This window comes from Oncorhynchus tshawytscha, linkage group LG12 (assembly GCF_018296145.1).
Source record: "Oncorhynchus tshawytscha isolate Ot180627B linkage group LG12, Otsh_v2.0, whole genome shotgun sequence".
Taxonomy (NCBI): Eukaryota; Metazoa; Chordata; class Actinopteri; order Salmoniformes; family Salmonidae; genus Oncorhynchus; species Oncorhynchus tshawytscha.
Genome location: NC_056440.1, coordinates 59,862,017 through 59,882,831, shown reverse-complemented (window position 1 = coordinate 59,882,831; position 20,815 = coordinate 59,862,017). Strand labels below are relative to the sequence as shown.

Here is a 20,815-nt window from a genome sequence, read left to right as displayed (position 1 = left end):
TTCAAATTCACTGTGTTTTCTACCCCTCGCGTATCTCTCCAGTTCCTCCTCACTTTCTCAGTCTCTCTCTGCAGACTGACACTCAAAGTACAACGCATCAGGCCTACATTTTCTTTCGAGGCATAACAGTGAAGGCTTTTGCTGGTGAGACGTAACAGGTGGCGCTCATTACGCTTTTACCAAAGCCATTCTATCTCATTCAGTCTCGTTTGGCGTCACACATCACCAGCTTCTTTTCAATTTGACACTCTTCAAATATTACGGCACCTTGGATGAGCGCTTAGCAGTGTGTTCTGTGGCTGTGTACCTGGGTTTCTCTGGTATGTGTAAGTGTCTGTCGACTGACAGGAGCGGATCGTGTGTGTGCGGTAATAACAGTAATCAGCGGCATAGTACTCACATATACATGTAGGGGTGCCGGCACTACTAGATTACATCAGGTGTTATTGGCAGCGAAGGAGGTTCATGATCAGTTCTGAACAATTCGGATTAGGATTACTAACGGAAGGCCTGACACAAGAGTGTTATTATGTTGCATGTTGGACCAGACAAAACCAGTATTCCCAGAGGTAGAGGTTTTATTGCGTCAAACACTGGATTAAAAGGTACTTGCTTCAAAGACTTCAGGACGTCCTAACAGCAGCAGGAAGAGTCAATGAATAAATGACTTTTGAACGAAGAACAACTTTGATTTACAGCTATCAGAACTGTTCTCCTCGTCTGTAAAACTGATGTGGAGTAATAAATAATGCCCAATAATTATATTTGAATGCAAAGTTGTCTACTAGTTGTAAGCATATAGTAGTGGTAATAAAATCATCTACTTACTTTACCTCCGATATAGAAATATACTTCATTAAGGAACAGTGGACAGTATCGTGACCATGATCACGGAATACAAAGAGTAATACATAGACATGATTTAACTTCTTTGTTAGTGCAGGGATCTTCAGGTTCTAATTGTACATGTGTATCTGTTTCTTGATTGAGTCATGACAGCAAAATAGTTTCAGGGAAAACATGGGTTGTTTTGTAATACAGACAGGTAAACAGTAGCACAGTGAGGGATGGACGAACACGTCACAGAGGATGGCAACCAACAATGTTTCCAGTGTCACAAACAGCATCATTTCCATATCGCATAGATTAAAATGTACAGATATACTAGAAAACCTGAAAAGTGCTAGAAATGGAATGTGAATCCTTTATTTTTCACGTTTTATTGTTGTCTTTTTTCTCTAATATAGTTAGGTAGGCACACCCACACACACACACCCACACACACACACCCACACACACGTACCTACACACACGAAAAAGCAAGCGACTGGCACAGTGGCGCATTTAAACCTAAAGCTCACTACAGTCGTTTCAGTCGGATCTCGGTGTTGTGGCTCCATGGTAGAGATCATACAAACAGTTGCACTACATTGACTCGATCTGAAGTAAGGCCGTGCGAAACTATGCCAGGAAAGCAAACGAACAAAAAACACTGCAAGTAGATCGCTGAATGGCAGAAATGTCCTAATTAAAATGACCCCATTTAAACCACGACTGCATTCTGTACATATCCATACTCTCTTTCCTTCCTTCTTTCTGTCTTTCTATCTTTTCTTTTCATATTTCTCTCTCTCAACTGATAGGAGCAGTGTATTTGAGCCGACTGTAAACTCCTTTAGGCATAGCTGTGGTGTTAAGGCCCTGGGGTTTCAAGTGTTCAGCTCTCCTTGGCTGTGAGGGAAGATACTGGCTTTCTTAAAGTCCAGATCATTTCTCTTCATCAGAAGCATAACAAAATCCCCCCCCCCCCTGCTCCCATACCAACACAATAAAAAGCATCATCCTCTGTTTACGCCCCACTATATCCAATAGCCTTCAGCGAAGGGAAGTATAGTGAAACCTTTATTTGGGCCTTTTAAAAGCAGCTTGATTTTATAGGATCAAAACTATATGGTTTGTTAATTGTTTCAGTGAAGTAGCATATCGAAAATCAACACACAAAAAACATGCAATAATTACACTCACAAAACTCTTTGTCCGGAACCTAAAAATGAATTGGAAAATACATTTGTAGAAAAAGTCCTTTTGTGTATTTTTTTAACTAATACATTTAAATTAGAGACAGGGAGCAGGTTGATTACCTTTATGTATTGTTGTTCATTCTGAAGCTTCTTTAGAGGAGCTTATTGGAAGATAGTCCTGCATCGTGTCTGAGGAAACAAGTCCTGTGTTGTGCCTTCATTAGATTTCAGAGTCACAGTCTTCATATAAACGAAACATTCAACCTCTGACTAAAGTTACAGTACATCAAGTTGTAGAGGTTCCAATTCCAATATGTGCATCTTCACTATCTACACTTTCAATTTCAAAGAACAACCACCCAACTCCTTAGAAATAGACCTCACCATTATCTAACATGAAAGTTCAATGAAATAAAACACATTCTATTAACTCCACCTCTCAGTGTCTGGTAAGGTGATATCCAAATAAATGACAATATTACACAGAACACATCTCTGTGCCTCTAATGGCTCCTTTAAATACATCATTGATTTTTTTTTTTTTACTTCCAGAGGCCATGTTGGATTTGAGTCGTTTTAAAGAGAGAGAAAGTGGGGGAGGAGGAGGAGGAGGAGGGTGGCTCTGGCCAGCTGATGGAACTGAGTTTGACCCCCTCACATGTCGACCAGGGTTAGGTTACTCCTGTAGTGCAGTAGGGGCAGAGGGTGGAGGGGGCTGGACTGATGGGTCGAGAAAGATGAAAAAATGAAAGGGGGGTGAATTGATTTCCTCTGGGATGACAGCTCCAGTCAGGCTGGCACCAAGCCCCCCCCACCACTGCCGTTGCCTGCCCAGCCTCCACTGGCTGCTCATCATTCGCCCTCTGCAAATGGCAGCAGCCGGTGTCATGTTCTGAGAGGGGTGTTTAACAGGCCTCTTCCATCTTCCCCAACTGTCGCTAAATCGTTTACGGGATCATTTTTCTGATAAAAGCAGGATTCTTTTTTTGACGAAAGTCACTTTAAGGATTTGATCTATTTTCTTTTTTTTCTTTTTAATATAGTCGTCTCCACTATTTGTCACATAACTACATTTAACATATCTGCGTTTTATATTAATGAATGTGTATGTGTAGTTTATATGCATGTTATGTTATTGTTATTAACCTAATACACACTGAGGATGTCCTGCGAGCTCTGGGTAAAACAGTACAGTCACTGATGCTCCCCTTTGTCTGGCTGTGCTTTGGGAGTAAAGCGAAGTGACTAGACCCTGTTATGTGGCTCTAGAGAGTACAGTAGGTGTAGAGTCGAAGGCTGGCACCTCCATGCCAGGTGACATCAGTCATGGATGCAGGGGGTCTCCAGCGAGAGGGGGTTCGGCCATGCCCCCCTGGGTTCCCGTGGGGGAGCTGGTGGTCCCATCCTCAGAGTTCCCTGAGGCGTCCGAGTCGATGCGGGAGCGTTTGAAGCGGCGGTCAGGGTACTGGCTGTTGTCAAAGGGCATGCGGTGGACACACAGGACATGGGTCTTCAGGTTGCCCTTCTGGGAGGCACCGTAGGAGCAGTACCTGCACTGGAACGGCTTCCGACCCCCCTGACCTCCGTGACCTCCGAGACCTGTACGAGGACAACGAGAGAGAGAGACAACAGTCAGTCACCTCGTCATTACTCAGGATTACTTTATCAGAATGCAAAATGAGCTCGGTCACCGAGGCACTGAACGCTACAGTGCAGTCTGCCTACGACATGGTGCTTTAGCTCGAGCACTCTAAAGAGAGGTGTCTTTAAAACTCTTTCAGTGCTCTCTCCTTTTGAAGTGCATCTCCTCAGAGGAGCAGCAGTGGTTCCCTTTCAACACTGCGGTGTTTTAGCGGTGTGCCGCACAGGCAGTATCCTTCACCTCTTCCGACAGTTGCACGCGCTGCACTCTCTAGACAGGATCTGATCACCACTGCAGCAAACACAATGGCCCCTCACTTGCCCACGCTGTTTGCTTGAGCAATGTAGAGTACGTGCCCATCATAACCGACTTGACTTACCTCGCTCGTCCACCCGAGAGGAAACCCAGGAACACAATCCGTTGCACACTACTTTAGGTTATTAATAAAGGTACATTTTCTCTCTTTTCATTTAAAAAAAAACTTTTTTTGAAACACAATTTGAGATGCGGTAAATCAAATTAACGGAGTTTATAGACGCTGTGTAGGTGCAGGGAATGTAAAGACATGAAGAGAAGGATAGGAATTAACGGTTACACAAAACGCATACACACACACGCTGATACAGTGTGGTGCTGCGAAGAGGCAGGATTTAGTGGCACTTTGTGTTTGTCTTTCTAACTCTGGCTTTGGAGTCTCAGCGGCTTTCAAATATCACAATGTTTGCTCAGGACCTTACACAAAGGGGATTGGTACAAGTTTTTGGAGCTTTCGATGTTCCAGTTGTCTGAATGTTTCGATAAGCGAGCCGGCGACACACGACGACGGCCCCCTTTTCTTCCTGTGCAGTTTAATTTCACACTCTCTTACATTACGTTAAGTCCGAGAGGCAGAATATCTCATCCCATTTTACAGTTAGGGGGGGCCGAGTGTTGCCCCAAACAAGTCAACTCTATTCTTCTTCCCTTTTCTAGCTCTCTTTTTTTCCTGCACTTTTAAAATAAACACAGATCAGTTCTAATGTCGCAGCGAGGTCCAGCCAAGGTAAAAAGTGCAATCTACAATTTTAAAACACATAATGACATTGACTGTCCTACATGAAGATGAAGGCACGGTGATTTTGAGATGACCAGGGTGACTTACTCACGCAAAACACTGCAGGAATGTGGCGCTCATCCTAGGTTGAATTGTAAACAAAATAGTTTCTTCCTTTCAAAAGAAGAAAACACACACATATAGCCCCCCCCTTCCCTGCAGCATCTCTGCATAGCGTTGTTGAAATGAAGGGCATCAGTCTGGCCTGTGTGTTCTGGGATTTATAGGGTGTGTGGTGTTGGACTGAGGAATGACAGATGCCTGGACCAAGCTGCATGGAGACAGCCATGCTTCTTAGGTTTCCATCTAATCCACCTACTCCGGCACACACTGCGACAACCCAAAAAAAATGGCCAGCCCACAAAGACACACCAGCACCGCACGCATGGATTATTCCCAAGATGGTGCCCCCTGATTCACCCACCACCTCCCTCAGATACCAACACTTCTTCTGATTCTCTAAAGGGCTAACCCACATCTACTTACATCACCCACTTTAATCCTGCTACAGATCACACATCTGCACTCAAACATGTTGGGATCTGCAAACCAGAATTGAGCTGTGTGTGTGTGTGTGTGTGTGTGTGTGTGTGTGTGTGTGTGTGTGTGTGTGTGTGTGTGTGTGTGTGTGTGTGTGTGTGTGTGTGTGTGTGTGTGTGTGTGTGTGTGTGTGTGTGTGTGTGTGTGTGTGTAGTCGCCCACTCAATGGGTCAGCAGGTAGAACAGTGCTGACTGTACAGGAGAGATTTTCCTTTTCCCCTTCATGACACACTCCGCTGGGCCATTGTGTGTGGAGGTGCCGAGTGACAAGAAACAGGAAAAATAGTTTAACCTCAGAAACCTCTCCCCCTCATTCCTTCTCTTGCTTTCTCTCTCCTTTTCTTTCTCGTATTTCACTCCCTCTGTCTTTCTCTCTCTCTCGCTCTCTCTCTTTCTCTTTCTCTCTTCTTCCCTTTCTATCCCTATCTGTCTTATGTCCAGAGACAGTTCAAAACCCAACCCAAAGCTTTATCTGAAAAGAAAGAGAAACCACTGGTCTTGTTTTCATTAGTGTGGCATTATCTAGGTCTCCTAATTAACACCCAAAGGCCTTGAGCGTAGAGATCAGAGGGAACAAAGGGGAGGAGGGAGGGCTGGGGTACTACCACATGACTTCCTCAAACAACCCACTGTATCTACTCACTCTGCCCGCTCCCCCTACTTATCCCTCAGCCCTCCCTCCTCCACGCTTCGGAGAAGAGAAAGGCAGGAGGAGACCGCCCTCATTCCCCTCCACTCTCACATCCTCCTCCTCCTTTGCTTCCACCTCCTCACCCCTCCCTTACCAGCCTCTCTACTGCTGGGTGGCTGCAGATGGGTACTGTAGCTCGCTCCTTTTGCCCGCTCCCTAGCTAACAGAGATGTGTTGGATGTTGTCTGTGGTGAAGCTCTCTGATCATGTTTCCAAGTAGAGAGAGAAGTAAGAGAGATCCATGAGGTGCTGCTATGATCCTATCTCTCTCCTCTATTGCCATAGCCACGATTTCCCCCTCTCCACTCAAGCATCTCTCTCTCTCTCTCCTAGTGAACGTCGCAGTGTAACAGCCCCATGACTGCTTCCCTCTGGTGGCTCCTTCTACGATCCACACACGAACAATGCTTACACAAACCTGTACACACACACACATTTACAAACGCACACTTATACACATATGTTCAAACACACAAATCTGTTCACAAACATACACATGAACGTACACTAAATGTTCAAATGTACTCGAAGCCAACACACAGACACACACTCTCCCACGACAGTGCCTTGGCATGTAATCAAAACCACTCTTATATAAACTCCATCTGATGCCAGTGTTACCATCTGTGAGAGAGCCCTCCTCACTTACGTCTGCAGGCAAGAAGTCCCTCTCCCTGAAGCCTGACGAACACAGCAAGTGTGTGTGTGTGTGTGTGTGTGTGTGTGTGTGTGTGTGTGTGTGTGTGTGTGTGTGTGTGTGTGTGTGTGTGTGTGTGTGTGTGTGTGTGTGTGTGTGTGTGTGTGTGTGTGTGTGTGTGTGTGTGTGTGTGTGTGTGTGTGTGTGTGTGTGTGTGTGTGTGTGTGTGTGTGTGAGGGAGAGAAGAGAGAGGGGGAAATGATTAATTTGCAGACTGCTTGTGATTTGCTCATATATTATTATAGCGACTCATCAGCACATGACCAATCCCCAGGCCCTGCACAGCAGAAAGAAGCTGCTGGGCTTCAGTACTTTCAGTGTGTATCTCTGTGTATGTGTGTCTGTGAGGGTGTGTGTGTGCAAGAGGTAAAGTGTCTGCCGGTGATAGATTTTGTGTTCGAGTGTGTGTGAAACATTCCTGTGTGTGTGTTTGCGTGTGTGTGTGCGTGTGTGTGTATGTGTGTGTGTTGGCAATTGACAGACTGCAGAGCCTCTAATGACTTTCAGATGCTCACAAACAGTCATTCTACCCTGAGAATGAAGGGAGAAGGCTGTGTGTGTGTGTGTGTGGGGGGGGCTAGTCTGTCTCATTTCCTCCCTGTGTGTTATTAAGGGTTTAGAAGCATGACACACATTACAAAGACTCTAACATGCACTCTCTTATAGACTGTACTACACACTGATTGATCAGTGGCAATGGCTAGAGCTTCATGCTAAAATCAGTTGTCTCATTGGCGTGATATGGGAGAGTGGGGCATATTGATCCATATTGTACACTCAACATCACGACGTCAAGGGAAATATAGTCTTCGTTCTAACAAAGATATCTACATATATTTTAGGATGCTGTGTTTCAGTGGGAATAATCAGGAGTCCTAACATAACATAAAAGTGTTCTCTTACCCTGGGTATGGAGGAAATTGAACATAGGGAAGGGGTAAGCCTTGGAGTAAGATGTATTCAAGGCTACTAAGCTGATAAAACTGGTCCGTGAGATTTTTGATATATTTAGAATCCGTGTTATTGGACAAGACATTGGTGCCTCTGCTTCTCTATCATAGACTCTCTTTCACACAGGTACATGTTTGGTTTCTCTTTTTTCAATGTACCTCTTCAGTGTCATAAGGTCTATCTGTTCATCCCATTGCTGAGGGTCGAATGGACCGGCCCTTCTCTCACTTCCTCGTCTGGTCTCTCAATAACCTTAAGGGGAGTTAGAGCCCTGCTTGTTTTATATGTCAATACACGGGGCATGAAGATGTCTGCTCTGTAACAATACAAATGCACTATCGTGAGTTCATATGCATAACAAATGGCAAATATACTATGCATACTATGCATAAAACTGACCAAATATAATCATCCCTTGGCTCAACTAGCCCCTTGCCAAAAAACACAATTTACCCCAAACCAACCATTTGACTATAGTAACCCTCACAGCTACAATCATACACTTTCATGCCAGGTTTAGGAGCTCATATTGTAGCTTATAGATACCCGAAGTGATGTATAAAACACATTTGAAACTATCTAATTTGGTTTATATACAAGCATCATGAAACCTATAACACAATAAACTCATTTGACTTTGTGAAAATATGTTTTTTGGACCTATCTTGCATATAAATTTGTCCATGTGTTTTCTTCCTTCACAGACTCCGTGACAGGATGACCTCTTCCTAATTATTTGGTCACATGATTCATTTTGTGTACGTTTTGCTAGAAAAGATGGGCATCTCAACGAACCCTATGGTACAGCTTACCCCACTCTCACCTAAGGTTCAATCCAAATAACCTCCCCTTAGCCCCTCCCCTTAGCCCCTCCCCTTAGCCCTCCCACTTCATTTTGCGCAATCCTGCGAGCCCCATCGAGTCATAGTGGTCCCCCAAATCAACTTTGAGCGTAGCTCCTTTTCAGCCCTCTACTTGGCTCTCCAAAGAAAGCGAATCGAGCTGCAGACTTTCTATCAAGTGCTTCCCAAAACTCCCATGAAGCTCTGTTACCCAACCCTGGAAGGTTGCTTCAAGAATAATGTCTGACAACAATATTAGAATTGAAGTTCAAATAAAAAAATATACAGTTAAGAGGAATACGTTAGTTCATGTAGAGACAAACAATGGTGCATATTTGTTTGCCATGACGTCAACTTACGAAAATTGCTATTTAACATGCTATCTGACTAGCTAACATTAGCCAGCTAGCTATACATTTAGATTGCTATATGAGCATTTGGCATTTGTATGATTTGTAATTTGTGTTGTTTAAAGGGATAGTTCACCAAAATTGCATATTGGTTTCCTTACCCTCTAAGCACCATGGACAAGGCATGACAGCAATCCATGCTTTGGTTTAGGGTCCCCTGGCACTGTTTCCACACGATAACGTTTAGTATTCGTGGCACAATTCCCATCCAATTCCTGTTACTGATATTAGCATTTTCCTCACATCATCCTCCAAAAGTATCTACAACTGATTGTGAAGCTCAACAAAGTCACTTGTAGATGACTTGAACATGATATGGGAAAAATGCTAATATCAGTACCATGACTTGAATGGGATTTGTCCCACAAATGCTAAAATGTAAGCATTTGGAAAATTGGAAACAAAATCAAAGCATGGATTGCTGTCATATCTTGTCCATAGACTGCTTGCAGGGTAAGGAAACCAATGTGTAATTTTTTAAATGGGTGAACTATCCTTTTAATGTTTTAGGGACTCCTGAGCAAACCAGCAAACCAGGCTGTCATCTTGTGAAACCCAGTGGTTGTAAGTGGATGCATTTACTGCAAATTGAATGAGCAATTTTGTATGCTTGCCTTGCTTTTCATATATATATTTTAAAGTCCATCATTTGTCAATGTTCTTTATTGTAGCTAGTAACGTTGACGTTAGAGATTGAAGATACTTGTGATGTAATGCAGCCAAAGCAATGTACTGTAGCTAACTCTTTTCTTGCCTGTATGCAATACCTGTATGCCTATGTAGCTATGTAGCCGATCTGTGTTTGGACCCTTAAACCTTTGGTATAAATATTAGTGCAGAACAGTGGTTTTAATTGCTTCCACTGGTTAATCACGACTGAGTAAAGGAAATGTGAAAGTGTAGAATGGCACCGGAGAGGATGGATGACGTTTTAAATCCCCATCATTTGCATGAAGAACAGACAGAGAAAAAGGGGGCGGAGGTCGGGCTGCCATCTGAGAATTCAACGGCGAGCGAGTAAACCCCTACAGCCATCCGTTCTATTGGCCAACGTGCAATCATTGGAAAATAAAATAGTTGACTTACGATCAAGATTGTCCTACCAACGGGACATTAAAAAGGGTAATATCTTATGTTTCACCGAGTCATAGCCAAACGCCGACACAGATAATATAGAGTTTGGCGGGAGTTTCCATGCACCGGCAAAACAGAGAAGCTATGTCTGGTAAGACGAGGGGTGGGAGTGTGTGTCTATTTGTCAATATCAGCTGGTGCCCGATGTCTAATATTAAAACTTCTTAGGCCTGAAATCCCGTTAACGGGATCGATATGACAACAGCAAGTGAAAGTGCAGGGTGCCAAATTCAAAACAACAGAAATCTCATAATTAAAATTCCTCAAACATACCATTTCAAAGGTAATCTTGTTGTTAATCCCACCACAGTATCCGATTTCAAATAGGCTTTACAGCGAAAGCACCACAAACAATTATGTTAGGTCAGAGCCAAGTCACAAAAACACACACAGCCATTTTTCCAGCCAAAGAGTGGAGTCACAAAAATCAGAAATAGAGATAGAATTAATCACTAACCTTTGATGATCTTCATCAGATGACACTCATAGGACTTCATGTTACACAATACATGTATGTTTTGTTCGATAAAGTTCATATTTATATAAAAAAATCTTAGTATACATTGGGCGCGTTATGTTCAGTAGTTCCAAAAACATCCGGTGATGTTACAGAGAGCCACATCATTTTACAGAAATACTCATTATAAATGCTGATGAAAATACAAGTGTTATGCATGGAATTAATGATATCCTTCTCCTTAATGCAACCACTGTGTCAGATTTCAAAAAAGCTTTACGGAAAAAGCAAACCATGCTATAATCTGAGAACGGTGCTCAGAGAACAAATACATATATCCGCCATGTTGGAGTCAACCGAAGTCAGAAATAACATTATAAATATTAACTTACCTTTGATGATCTTCATCAGAATGCACTCCCAGGAATACCACTTCCACAATAAATGTTTGATTTGTTCGATAATGTCCATCATTTATGTCCAAATAGCTACTTTTGTTAGCGCATTTGGTAAACTAATCAAAACTCATGAAGCGCGTTCACTAGTTGCAGACAAAATGTCAAAAAGTTCCGTTACAGACCGTTTTTAACATACATTTTCAATAATATTTCAACCGGAGAACTCCCTTGTCTTCAGAGAAGCAAAGGAACGGGAGATACCTCTCATGTGAAATGCGCGTGACCGGCGTGTGACTGCTGGCAAACCTCTGACTCATTCCCCTCTCATTCGGCCCCACCTCACAGTAGAAGCACCAAACAAGTTTCTAAAGATGGTTGACATCTAGTGGAAGCCTTAGGAAGTGCAAGATGACCAATATCCCACTGTAACTTCAATAGGGGCTGAATTGGAAATTGACCAAACTCAGATTTCCCACTTCCTGGTCGGAATTTTTCTCAGGTTTTTGCCTGCCATAGGAGTTCTGTTATACTCACAGACATCATCCAAACAGTTTTAGAAACGTTAGATGGTTTTCTATCCAAATATATGAATAATATGCATATATTAGCAACTGGGACTGAGGAGCAGGCAGTTTACTCTGGGCACCTCTGGACACCTTATTCATCCAAGCTACTCAATACTGCCCCCCAGCCATAAGAAGTTAAAGAAGTCTCGGGGTATTGCTCGCCTGAGGTAGAGTGCCTTATGATGAGCTGTAGACCACACCATCTACCAAAAGAGTTCTCATCTATATTATTCGTAGCCATCTATTTACCATCACAAACCGATGCTGGCACTAGGACCGCACTCAACCAACTGTATAAGCCCATGAGCAAAGAAGAAAATGCTCATCTAGAAGCGGCGCTCCTAGTGGCCGGGGACATTAATGCAGGCAAACTTAAATCCGTTTTACCTCATTTCTACCAGCATCTCACATGTGCAACCAGAGAAAACAAAACTCTAGACCACCTTCACTCCTTTACTGGGGGTGGCAGGTAGTCTAGTGGTTAGAGCATTGGACTAGTAACCGATAGGTTGATAGATCGAATCCCCGAGCTGACAAGGTAAAAATCTGTCGTTCTGCCCCTGAACAAGGCAGTTAACCCACCGTTCCTAGGCCGTCATTGAAAATAAGATTTTGTTCTTAACTGACTTGCCTAGTTAAATAATATATAACTCCACAGGCATACAAAGCCCCCCCCCCTCCCCCCTCCATTTGGCAAATCTGACAATGATTCTATCCCACTGATTCCTGCTTACAAGCAAAAACTAAAGCAGGAAGTGCGAGTGACACGCTCAATATGGAAGTGGTCAGATGATGCGGATGCTACGCTACAGGACTGTTTTGCTAGCACAGACTGGAATATGTTCCGCGATTCATCCAATGGCATTGAGAAGTATACCACCTCAGTCATCGGCTTCATCAATAAGTGCATCGACAACATCGTCCCCACAGTGACATTACACACATATCCCAACCAGAAGCTATGGATTACAGGCAACATCAGTATCGAGCTAAAGGCTAGAGCTGCCGCTTTCAAGGAGCTGGACACTAATCCAGACGCTTATAACAAATACCGCTATGCCCTCAGATGGACCATCATACAAGCAAGGCGTCAATACAGGATTAAGATTGAATCCCACTACACCGGCTCTGACGCTCATCGGATGTGGCTGGGCTTGAAAACTATTACGGACTACAAAGGGAAAACCAGATGCGAGCTGTCCAGTGACACGAGCCTCGAGGCAAGCAACACTGAAGCATGCACGAGAGCACCAGCTGTTCTGGACGACTGTGTGATACCACTCTCGGTAGCCGATGTGAGCAAGACCCGTAAACAGGTAAAATTTCAAAAAGCCGCGGGGCCAGATGGATTACCATGACGAGTACACAAAGCATGCGCGGAGCAACTGGCAAGTGTCGTCACTGACAATTTCAACCTCTCCCTGACCGAGTCTGGAAAACCTACATGATTCACGCAGACCACCATAATCCCTGTGATGAAGGAAGCGAAGGTAACCTGCATATATGATTACCGCCCCATAGCACACACTTCGGTAGCCATGAAGTGCTTTGAAATGCTGGTCATGGCTCACATCAACAGCGTTCTCCCTAATACCCTAGACACACTACAATTCGCATATCGCCCAAACAGATCCACGATGACACAATCTCTATCGCATTCCACACTGCCCTTTCCCACCTGGACAAAAGGAACACCTATGTGAGACTGCTTTTCATTGACTACAGCTCATTGTTCAACACCATAGTGCCCACGAAGCTCATCACTAGGGTAAGGACCCTGGCGCTAAACACCTCCCTCTGCAACTGGATCCTGGACTTCCTGACAGGCCGCCCCCAGGTGGTGAGGGTAGGCAACAACATGTCTGCCACGCTGCTCCTCAACACTGGGGCCCCTCAGGGGTGTGTACTTATTCTCCTCCTGTACTCCCTGTTCACCCATGACTGCGTGGCCAAACACGACTCCAACACTATCATTAGGTTTGCTGACGACACAACAGTGGTAGGCCTGATCACCGACAACAACGAGACCGCTTATAGGGAGGAGGTCAGAGATCTGTCAGTGTGGTGCCAGGACAACAACCGGGACAACAACCTCTCCCTCAATATGAGCAAGACAAAGGAGCTGTTCGTGGACTACCGGGGATGGAAAAAAGTTAAACTGTTATATTAATGTCGGGGAAAGGGGACTGACGAAATGTAATGTAACAGTATAACTTCTGTCCCCTCGCCCCGGGCTCGAACCAGGGACCCTCTGAACACGTCACCAACTGACAGAGCAAGGGGAACAACTACTTCAGGTCTCAGAGCGAGTGACGTCACCTGGTTGAAACGCTATTAGCGCGCACCACCGCAAACTAGCTAGCCATTTCACATCGGTTACACGTACGGCCCAGTACATCACAGAGGCCAAGCTTCCAGCCATCCAGGACCTATATACTAGGCCCAACAAATTGTCAGAGATACCCGTCACCCAAGTTATAGACTGTTTTCTCTGCTTCCGCACGGCAAGCGGTACCGGAGCGCTAAGTCTAGGACCAAAAGGCTCGTTAACAGCTTCTACCCCCAAGCCATAAGACTGCTGAACAATTTATCAAATGGCCACCGGACTATTTACATTGACACCCCCCCATTTGTTTTGTATTCTGCTGCTACTCGCTGTAAATTATCTATGCATTGTCACTTCACCCCTACCTCCTTGTACAAATGACCTCGACTACCTTTACCTCCGCACATTGACTCGGCACCGGTACCCCCTGTATATAGCCTCGTTATTGCTATTTTCTTCTGTTGCTTTTTATTATTTTTTACTTTCTTTTATTTGGTCAACATTTTCTGAACTCTTTCTTGAACTGCACTGTTGGTTAAGGGCTTGTAAGTAAGCATTTCACTGTAAGGTCTACACTGTGTGACAAATGCAGTTTGATTTGATTTGTTACATGTCAAGCTGCTATTATGTAAATGAATGATCCTGCTTCGATACTACTCTACGTTGAATCACAGCCATGGCAGCCAGAGGATGGCTACATTGTGAAAAACACAAGGCTCGTAGTCAATGAATTGCGTGGTAGGCTATCCTTTGGCGGCTTTTGCTGTGTGCGAGTGATGTCCCATTCCTTAGGATTATTTACCTCTCCCTACCACTAGTTGCTTAGTTTTTGAGAGACACTCCATCACCGAGGGACCCCTGAAAACAAGGGTAGGGCTAAGGGGGGGCTAAGAGAGGGTATTGGGATTGAGCCTAAATTTAGAAATAAAAATGGCACAAGTAAAGTTAACCAAGCCAAACCCTTTTCACTTGTATTAGAGAAATGTTGTCGCCAACTTTAAAATAGCCTTTTATAAAAGGCCACATGGGTTCTTCCTTCACAAACTCCATGAAATGATGAACTCTTCATAAATGTTTGGTCACATGATTAAATGGTTTCCTAGAAACAAGGCATGGCTCAACTAACCATTTTGGCACGACATACGCCACTCTAAGTGTAGAAATAAAGAATGGCACATGTAAAGTTAGCCAAACCATTTGTACTTTTGTTAGGGAAACCTTGTTGCCATCTTTAAAATAGCCTTTTATATTGCTGTGTTTGAATTTCTATGTATAAAGATGACCACAATATGTTCTGAATAAATTACAAATGACATCATTATTAAAGGGATACTTCGGGATTTTGGCAACGAGGCCCTTTATCTACTTCCCCAGAGTCAGACGAACTTGGGGATATTTTTATGTCTATAATGTGTCTAGTATAAAGGAATTTAGAGCTAGTTTTGTGAACCAGATACCCATACACTTCCAGTCATTTCTAACTCCAGTTAGAAATTGCGCTAATGCTAGTTAGCAACTCATTGCTCAAGGGCCTCATTGCCAAAATCTTGAAATATCACTTTGAGGAGGAAAGCAATACATTTCTTTGGGAGGTGAAGAAAACATGTTAACTGTACAGGGAAGTCCTCTAATATCACAAAGCAGTCTCTAATTAACATGTACAGTATAAGGAATCATACGGTATCTCTACATGCACACATACATGACAGAATGATGTGTATGTTTGTGTGCTGCCGTGGATATGTACAGAGTGTGCATGACAAACAGAGAAAGAAGGTAAGGTGTTCAAGTCTCCATAAGAGACAAATACTGACAGAGAGGTGAGCATGTGTGTTTGTGTTTGTGTTTGAGAGAGAGTGTTGTGTATTAAAGAGTAGCGCTATGCTCCATTCCTCTGAGTCTGGGGAGGGAGAGGGGGAGTCTGGGGAGGGAGAGAGAGTGTTGTGTATTAAAGAGTAGCGCTATGCTCCATTCCTCTGGGGGGGAGTCTGGGGAGGGAGAGAGAGTGTTGTGTATTAAAGAGTAGCGCTATGCTCCATTCCTCTGAGGGGGGGTCTGGGGAGGGAGAGAGAGTGTTGTGTATTAAAGAGTAGCGCTATGCTCCATTCCTCTGAGGGGGGGGAGTCTGGGGAGGGAGAGAGAGTGTTGTGTATTAAAGAGTAGCGCTATGCTCCATTCCTCTGAGGGGGGAGTCTGGGGAGGGAGAGAGAGTGTTGTGTATTAAAGAGTAGCGCTATGCTCCATTCCTCTGAGGGGGGAGTCTGGGGAGGGAGAGAGAGTGTTGTGTATTAAAGAGTAGCGCTATGCTCCATTCCTCTGAGAGAGAGTGGGGGAGTCTGGGGAGGGAGAGAGAGTGTTGTGTATTAAAGAGTAGCGCTATGCTCCATTCCTCTGAGGGGGGAGTCTGGGGAGGGAGAGAGAGTGTTGTGTATTAAAGAGTAGCGCTATGCTCCATTCCTCTGAGGGGGGAGTCTGGGGAGGGAGAGAGAGTGTTGTGTATTAAAGAGTAGCGCTATGCTCCATTCCTCTGAGGGGAGAGTCTGGGGAGGGAGAGAGAGTGTTGTGTATTAAAGAGTAGCGCTATGCTCCATTCCTCTGAGGGGGAGTCTGGGGGGGAGTCTGTATTAAAGAGGGCTATGCTCCAGGGAGGGAGAGAGTGTTGTGTATTAAAGAGTAGCGCTATGCTCCATTCCTCTGAGGGGGAGTCTGGGGAGGGAGAGAGAGTGTTGTGTATTAAAGAGTAGCGCTATGCTCCATTCCTCTGAGGGGGGGGAGTCTGGGGAGGGAGAGAGAGTGTTGTGTATTAAAGAGTAGCGCTATGCTCCATTCCTCTGAGGGGGGAGTCTGGGGAGGGAGAGAGAGTGTTGTGTATTAAAGAGTAGCGCTATGCTCCATTCCTCTGAGGGGGGAGTCTGGGGAGGAGAGAGAGTGTTGTGTATTAAAGAGTAGCGCTATGCTCCATTCCTCTGAGGGGGAGTCTGGGGAGGGAGAGAGAGTGTTGTGTATTAAAGAGTAGCGCTATGCTCCATTCCTCTGAGGGGGAGTCTGGGGAGGGAGAGAGAGTGTTGTGTATTAAAGAGTAGCGCTATGCTCCATTCCTCTGAGGGGGGAGTCTGGGGAGGGAGAGAGAGTGTTGTGTATTAAAGAGTAGCGCTATGCTCCATTCCTCTGAGGGGGGAGTCTGGGGAGGGAGAGAGAGTGTTGTGTATTAAAGAGTAGCGCTATGCTCCATTCCTCTGAGGGGGGGAGTCTGGGGAGGGAGAGAGAGTGTTGTGTATTAAAGAGTAGCGCTATGCTCCATTCCTCTGAGGGGGAGTCTGGGGAGGGAGAGAGAGTGTTGTGTATTAAAGAGTAGCGCTATGCTCCATTCCTCTGGGGGAGTCTGGGGAGGGAGAGAGAGTGTTGTGTATTAAAGAGTAGCGCTATGCTCCATTCCTCTGAGGGGGGAGTCTGGGGAGGGAAAGAGAGCCACAGAAGGTGTGAGCATTAAAATGTGATGCACCATCTGTCGGCCAATAATAGCTTGCGTGTTGTAAAGGCTCAGAGTTTAGTCAGCAAACAGCACTCCCAATCACCTAAGTACCACCTCACCCTCCATGTCCAACCTATACATCTACACCCCCTTATTCTGACCTATAACCCTTTCTGGGGCATCCTAGTCATTATTTCTAAGCGTTACGGTACACTTAGAAAAAAGGGTTACAAAAGGGTTCTGAGACTGTCACCATAGGGGAACCGTTTTTGGTTCCAGGTAGGACCCTTTTTGGTTCCAAGTAGAAATCTCTGTGGAATGGGTTCTAAATGGAACCCAAAAAGGTTCCGCATGGAAACAAAAGCGTTCCACCTGGAACCAGAAAGGGTTCTTCAAAGGGTTCTGCTACGGGGACAGTCAAAGAACCCTTTTAGGTTCCTCGACACCGGTGCCCCCTCACATTGACTCTGTACCGGAACCCCCTGTATATAGCCCTGCTATTGTTATTTACTGCTGCTCTTTAATTATTTGTTATTCTTATCTCTTACTTTTTTTTTTTGGGGGGTATTTTCTTAAAACTGCATTGTTGGTTAAGGGCTTGTAAGAGTTTCACTGTCAGTTCTACACCTGTTGTATTCAGAGCATGTGACAAATACAATTTGATTTGATTTGATTTGACATCCCTTTTTTTCTAAGAGTGTACTGTAGAGGTGGGCGATACGGACAAAAATCCATATTGCGATAAAATGCTTGAATTGATGCGACAACAATAAATAGAACGATAAGTTTATAACATTGATGTTCCAGAAAGAAGACGAGTAGGCGGCCAGTGAAGGCTTATCGCAACGATTACCTGCCATCTAGGAGCCTACCTTTCCACTGCCCCCATCTAATATTTATGTTCACCACAGTTTTAAAAAAAAAAACTTTAAACTACTACGACTACTAGTTTGATGGTTGTAGCCATCAATTGTCCCATTAACATCACCCATATTAGCAAACGTATTTCATTTCTATACTATAGGCTTGAAATACAAGCCTATAGCAAAATGCCTGCGATAAGTGATCGGTACTGTCGGGGTCGATCATTTTCGGTTTAACGTCCCAGCTCTACGTTACAGTAGCATGCATTCGTCCATTAGCATGGATCTGTAAACATCCGACAGGGAAATGTAATGGCTGGGAAAAAGCATTAGAATGTATACCCCAGGAGTTATCAACTAGATTCTGTCGTTGGCCTTGGTGGTCATGGGGCCGGAACATATTACAATAATTTGTAGACTGCAAATTGACCGCACAAAGCCCAAACAGATATTTGACTAAAACATATAATCATTTCAAACCTTGCTGACATCTGTATATTATCACGTGTCTCTCTATTATGCGTGGGGATACTTGGGAACAGATTTACAAAATGTAAATCACTTGGAGATGATTTTCTGGTGTTTTTACAGTCTTTTATGTCCAACAATGAAAATTCCCCAAAATGAATAATATGATTTTATCTTATTTTTGCTCAGAAAATATTGGGGACCAAATAAAACCACCCGCGTGCCAAACTCGGTGGTCGGGCCACCAGTTGGGGAACCCTGGTCCACCTTATTCATTTTTACTCTGATTCAAGGTACATGTCTATAGATTTACCAAAAATATTTGTATTTATATCCAAAGGCCTTGAGGGATTGACTTCATTTAAAAAAAAATGTCCCTGTATTAAGAGCTTTCAGAAGTCTCTGTGTGTTGATGTAAAATTAGGCTGAAGTTCGGGGAATAGCGATCTGGTCTATTTCTCTGGTTAACTAGAAAAACCAACACACATAACACTAAGAAATACACTTATGGAGAGGCAGAGGGGAGGGGGTGTTGATGCATCAAAGAAAGTTAAAAGTCCTCACTGGGGATTCAGTCCCATGTTAAATACTGAACTAGGTTATTCATTGTTGTACCAGAAGGAGCTGTTAATAAGTTCCTCAAAATAGTGTGCCTTTCTATCTCTCTCTCACCCCCTCTCTGCTCCTTTGTCTCTATTCCACTAAAACAGCTGATTTCTTCGTGTTTGTAGATGCCATTCAACTAGGACTATAAACCACACACTGTAAGGTCAAGCTTCTCCAGTGGTCAGAGCCTCTGTACCTGCAGTGGCAGAGTGTCGTCTCCGTTGAGCAGACACAAACTGCAGCCTCGCCCACTGTGTTGGCTGAGGACTGTTAGGGCTCAAGGGTATGGAGTAGTAAATTCATCATGTGATGAGGCCTGTATGTCAACTTGTCTCAGCAGGACCAGGTCAGTGTGTGTGTGTGTGCATGCACGTGTGTGTATGTGTGCGTGTGTGTGTGTGTGTGTGTGTGTGTGTGTGTGTGTGTGTGTGTGTGCATGCGTGCGTGCGTGTGTGCGTGTGTGTGTGTGTGCACATGTGTCTGGGAGCAGAGGAGCCGGCCTGGGGGATGGACAGTTCGTAAGCGTTTGTCTCTACTCCAGCTTTATTCTCCCACTGTCCGTCAAGAGCTAAAGACTGTGGGAGAATAAAGACTGCACAGTCTATGGCTAAAGACTGCACAGTCTATGGCTGTCCTGTCACTGCAGGCAGATCATGGATGCCCAAGTCTGTAAGAGTGTCGGCTACAGTCTCTGTGTGCTTGTGCAAGGGAAAGGGAGAGATAGAAACAATAAGAAATAGTTCATTTGGACTGAAAGGTAATAAACCACTCATACTGTAGATACGCCTGGTGGAAACATCCGTTTGACCTTCTTCGAAAGGATAACGATAAAAACGAGCCTGTGTCAAAAAAGGAGCGTTATGACTGAGGCAGTGGCTAACAGAGAACAGAGAGTGATGTGTGTGTCAGGCTAACCGTGGGAGCTGAACAGCCAGAGGAGACGGTGTCCTAAACAGAGCAGATCATGTCGGCTCGCCCCGATATATGCCAGGTGCTGCTCAAGGCCTCTGAGCCAATTAAGAGAAAACAACAGAAGAGAGGACGAATGAAAACATCACACTTCCCAGGGCTCAGGAACAGAGGAGGGCCGGGATGGAGAGGTTTCTGTATTGAGTAAGTCCCCTTCAAACTGCTCATATCGCCATAACATGATCTATCTCTCTCCTATGGCAGACATTACAAGGGCAACCCGGTCTCTGGCCGTCGCAAACATGTTTCCAGCACGGCTAAGTGGTCTGCGGGTATCAGTAACAGTCACTGTGTTTCCAGGCAAGAGGACTAAGCTGAGGGTTATTGGAAAGCACTATTCTTAATACAGTCCGTTATGATGAATATACGTACCTTTCTCAGTGACGACCAGGTTTAGAACAAGATCAAGACTTCACTTCCTTCTGTGAGGTCGGGTTGCTTTTCAGCGTGTGATCTGCAATGTGTTATACGGTATAAATCTGGCGAAGCTTTATTTCCTGCAAAGCTTAAATTTCTTGGCTTATTTTTTCTGGCATAACTTTTTAAACCTTATTATCAGTGCTTTCCCCCACACAAGCTTTGCCTGTCCTTATCTCCCTCTGTCCTCCTCCCCTCACCCTCCCGTCTTTTATTTTCCTTCCCTCCTTCTCTCTTCCCTTTGCTCGGCCT

General features: G+C 44.5%; 1 protein-coding gene across 5 annotated transcripts in view; it reads right to left on the bottom strand.

Annotated features, from left to right (window-relative positions):
- Positions 1-1,843: 1,843 nt before the first annotated feature.
- Positions 1,844-20,815, bottom strand: part of LOC112263559 (zinc finger protein 536-like) — a 201,286-nt gene continuing 182,314 nt past the window's right edge. For all 5 annotated transcript variants that reach the window (XM_042330847.1, XM_042330845.1, XM_042330846.1 and 2 more), the window contains one exon: positions 1,844-3,620. In XM_042330847.1, the coding sequence (XP_042186781.1) occupies positions 3,346-3,620 (275 nt within the window). In that variant the 3' untranslated portion in view covers positions 1,844-3,345. The remainder of the gene's footprint in view (positions 3,621-20,815) is intronic.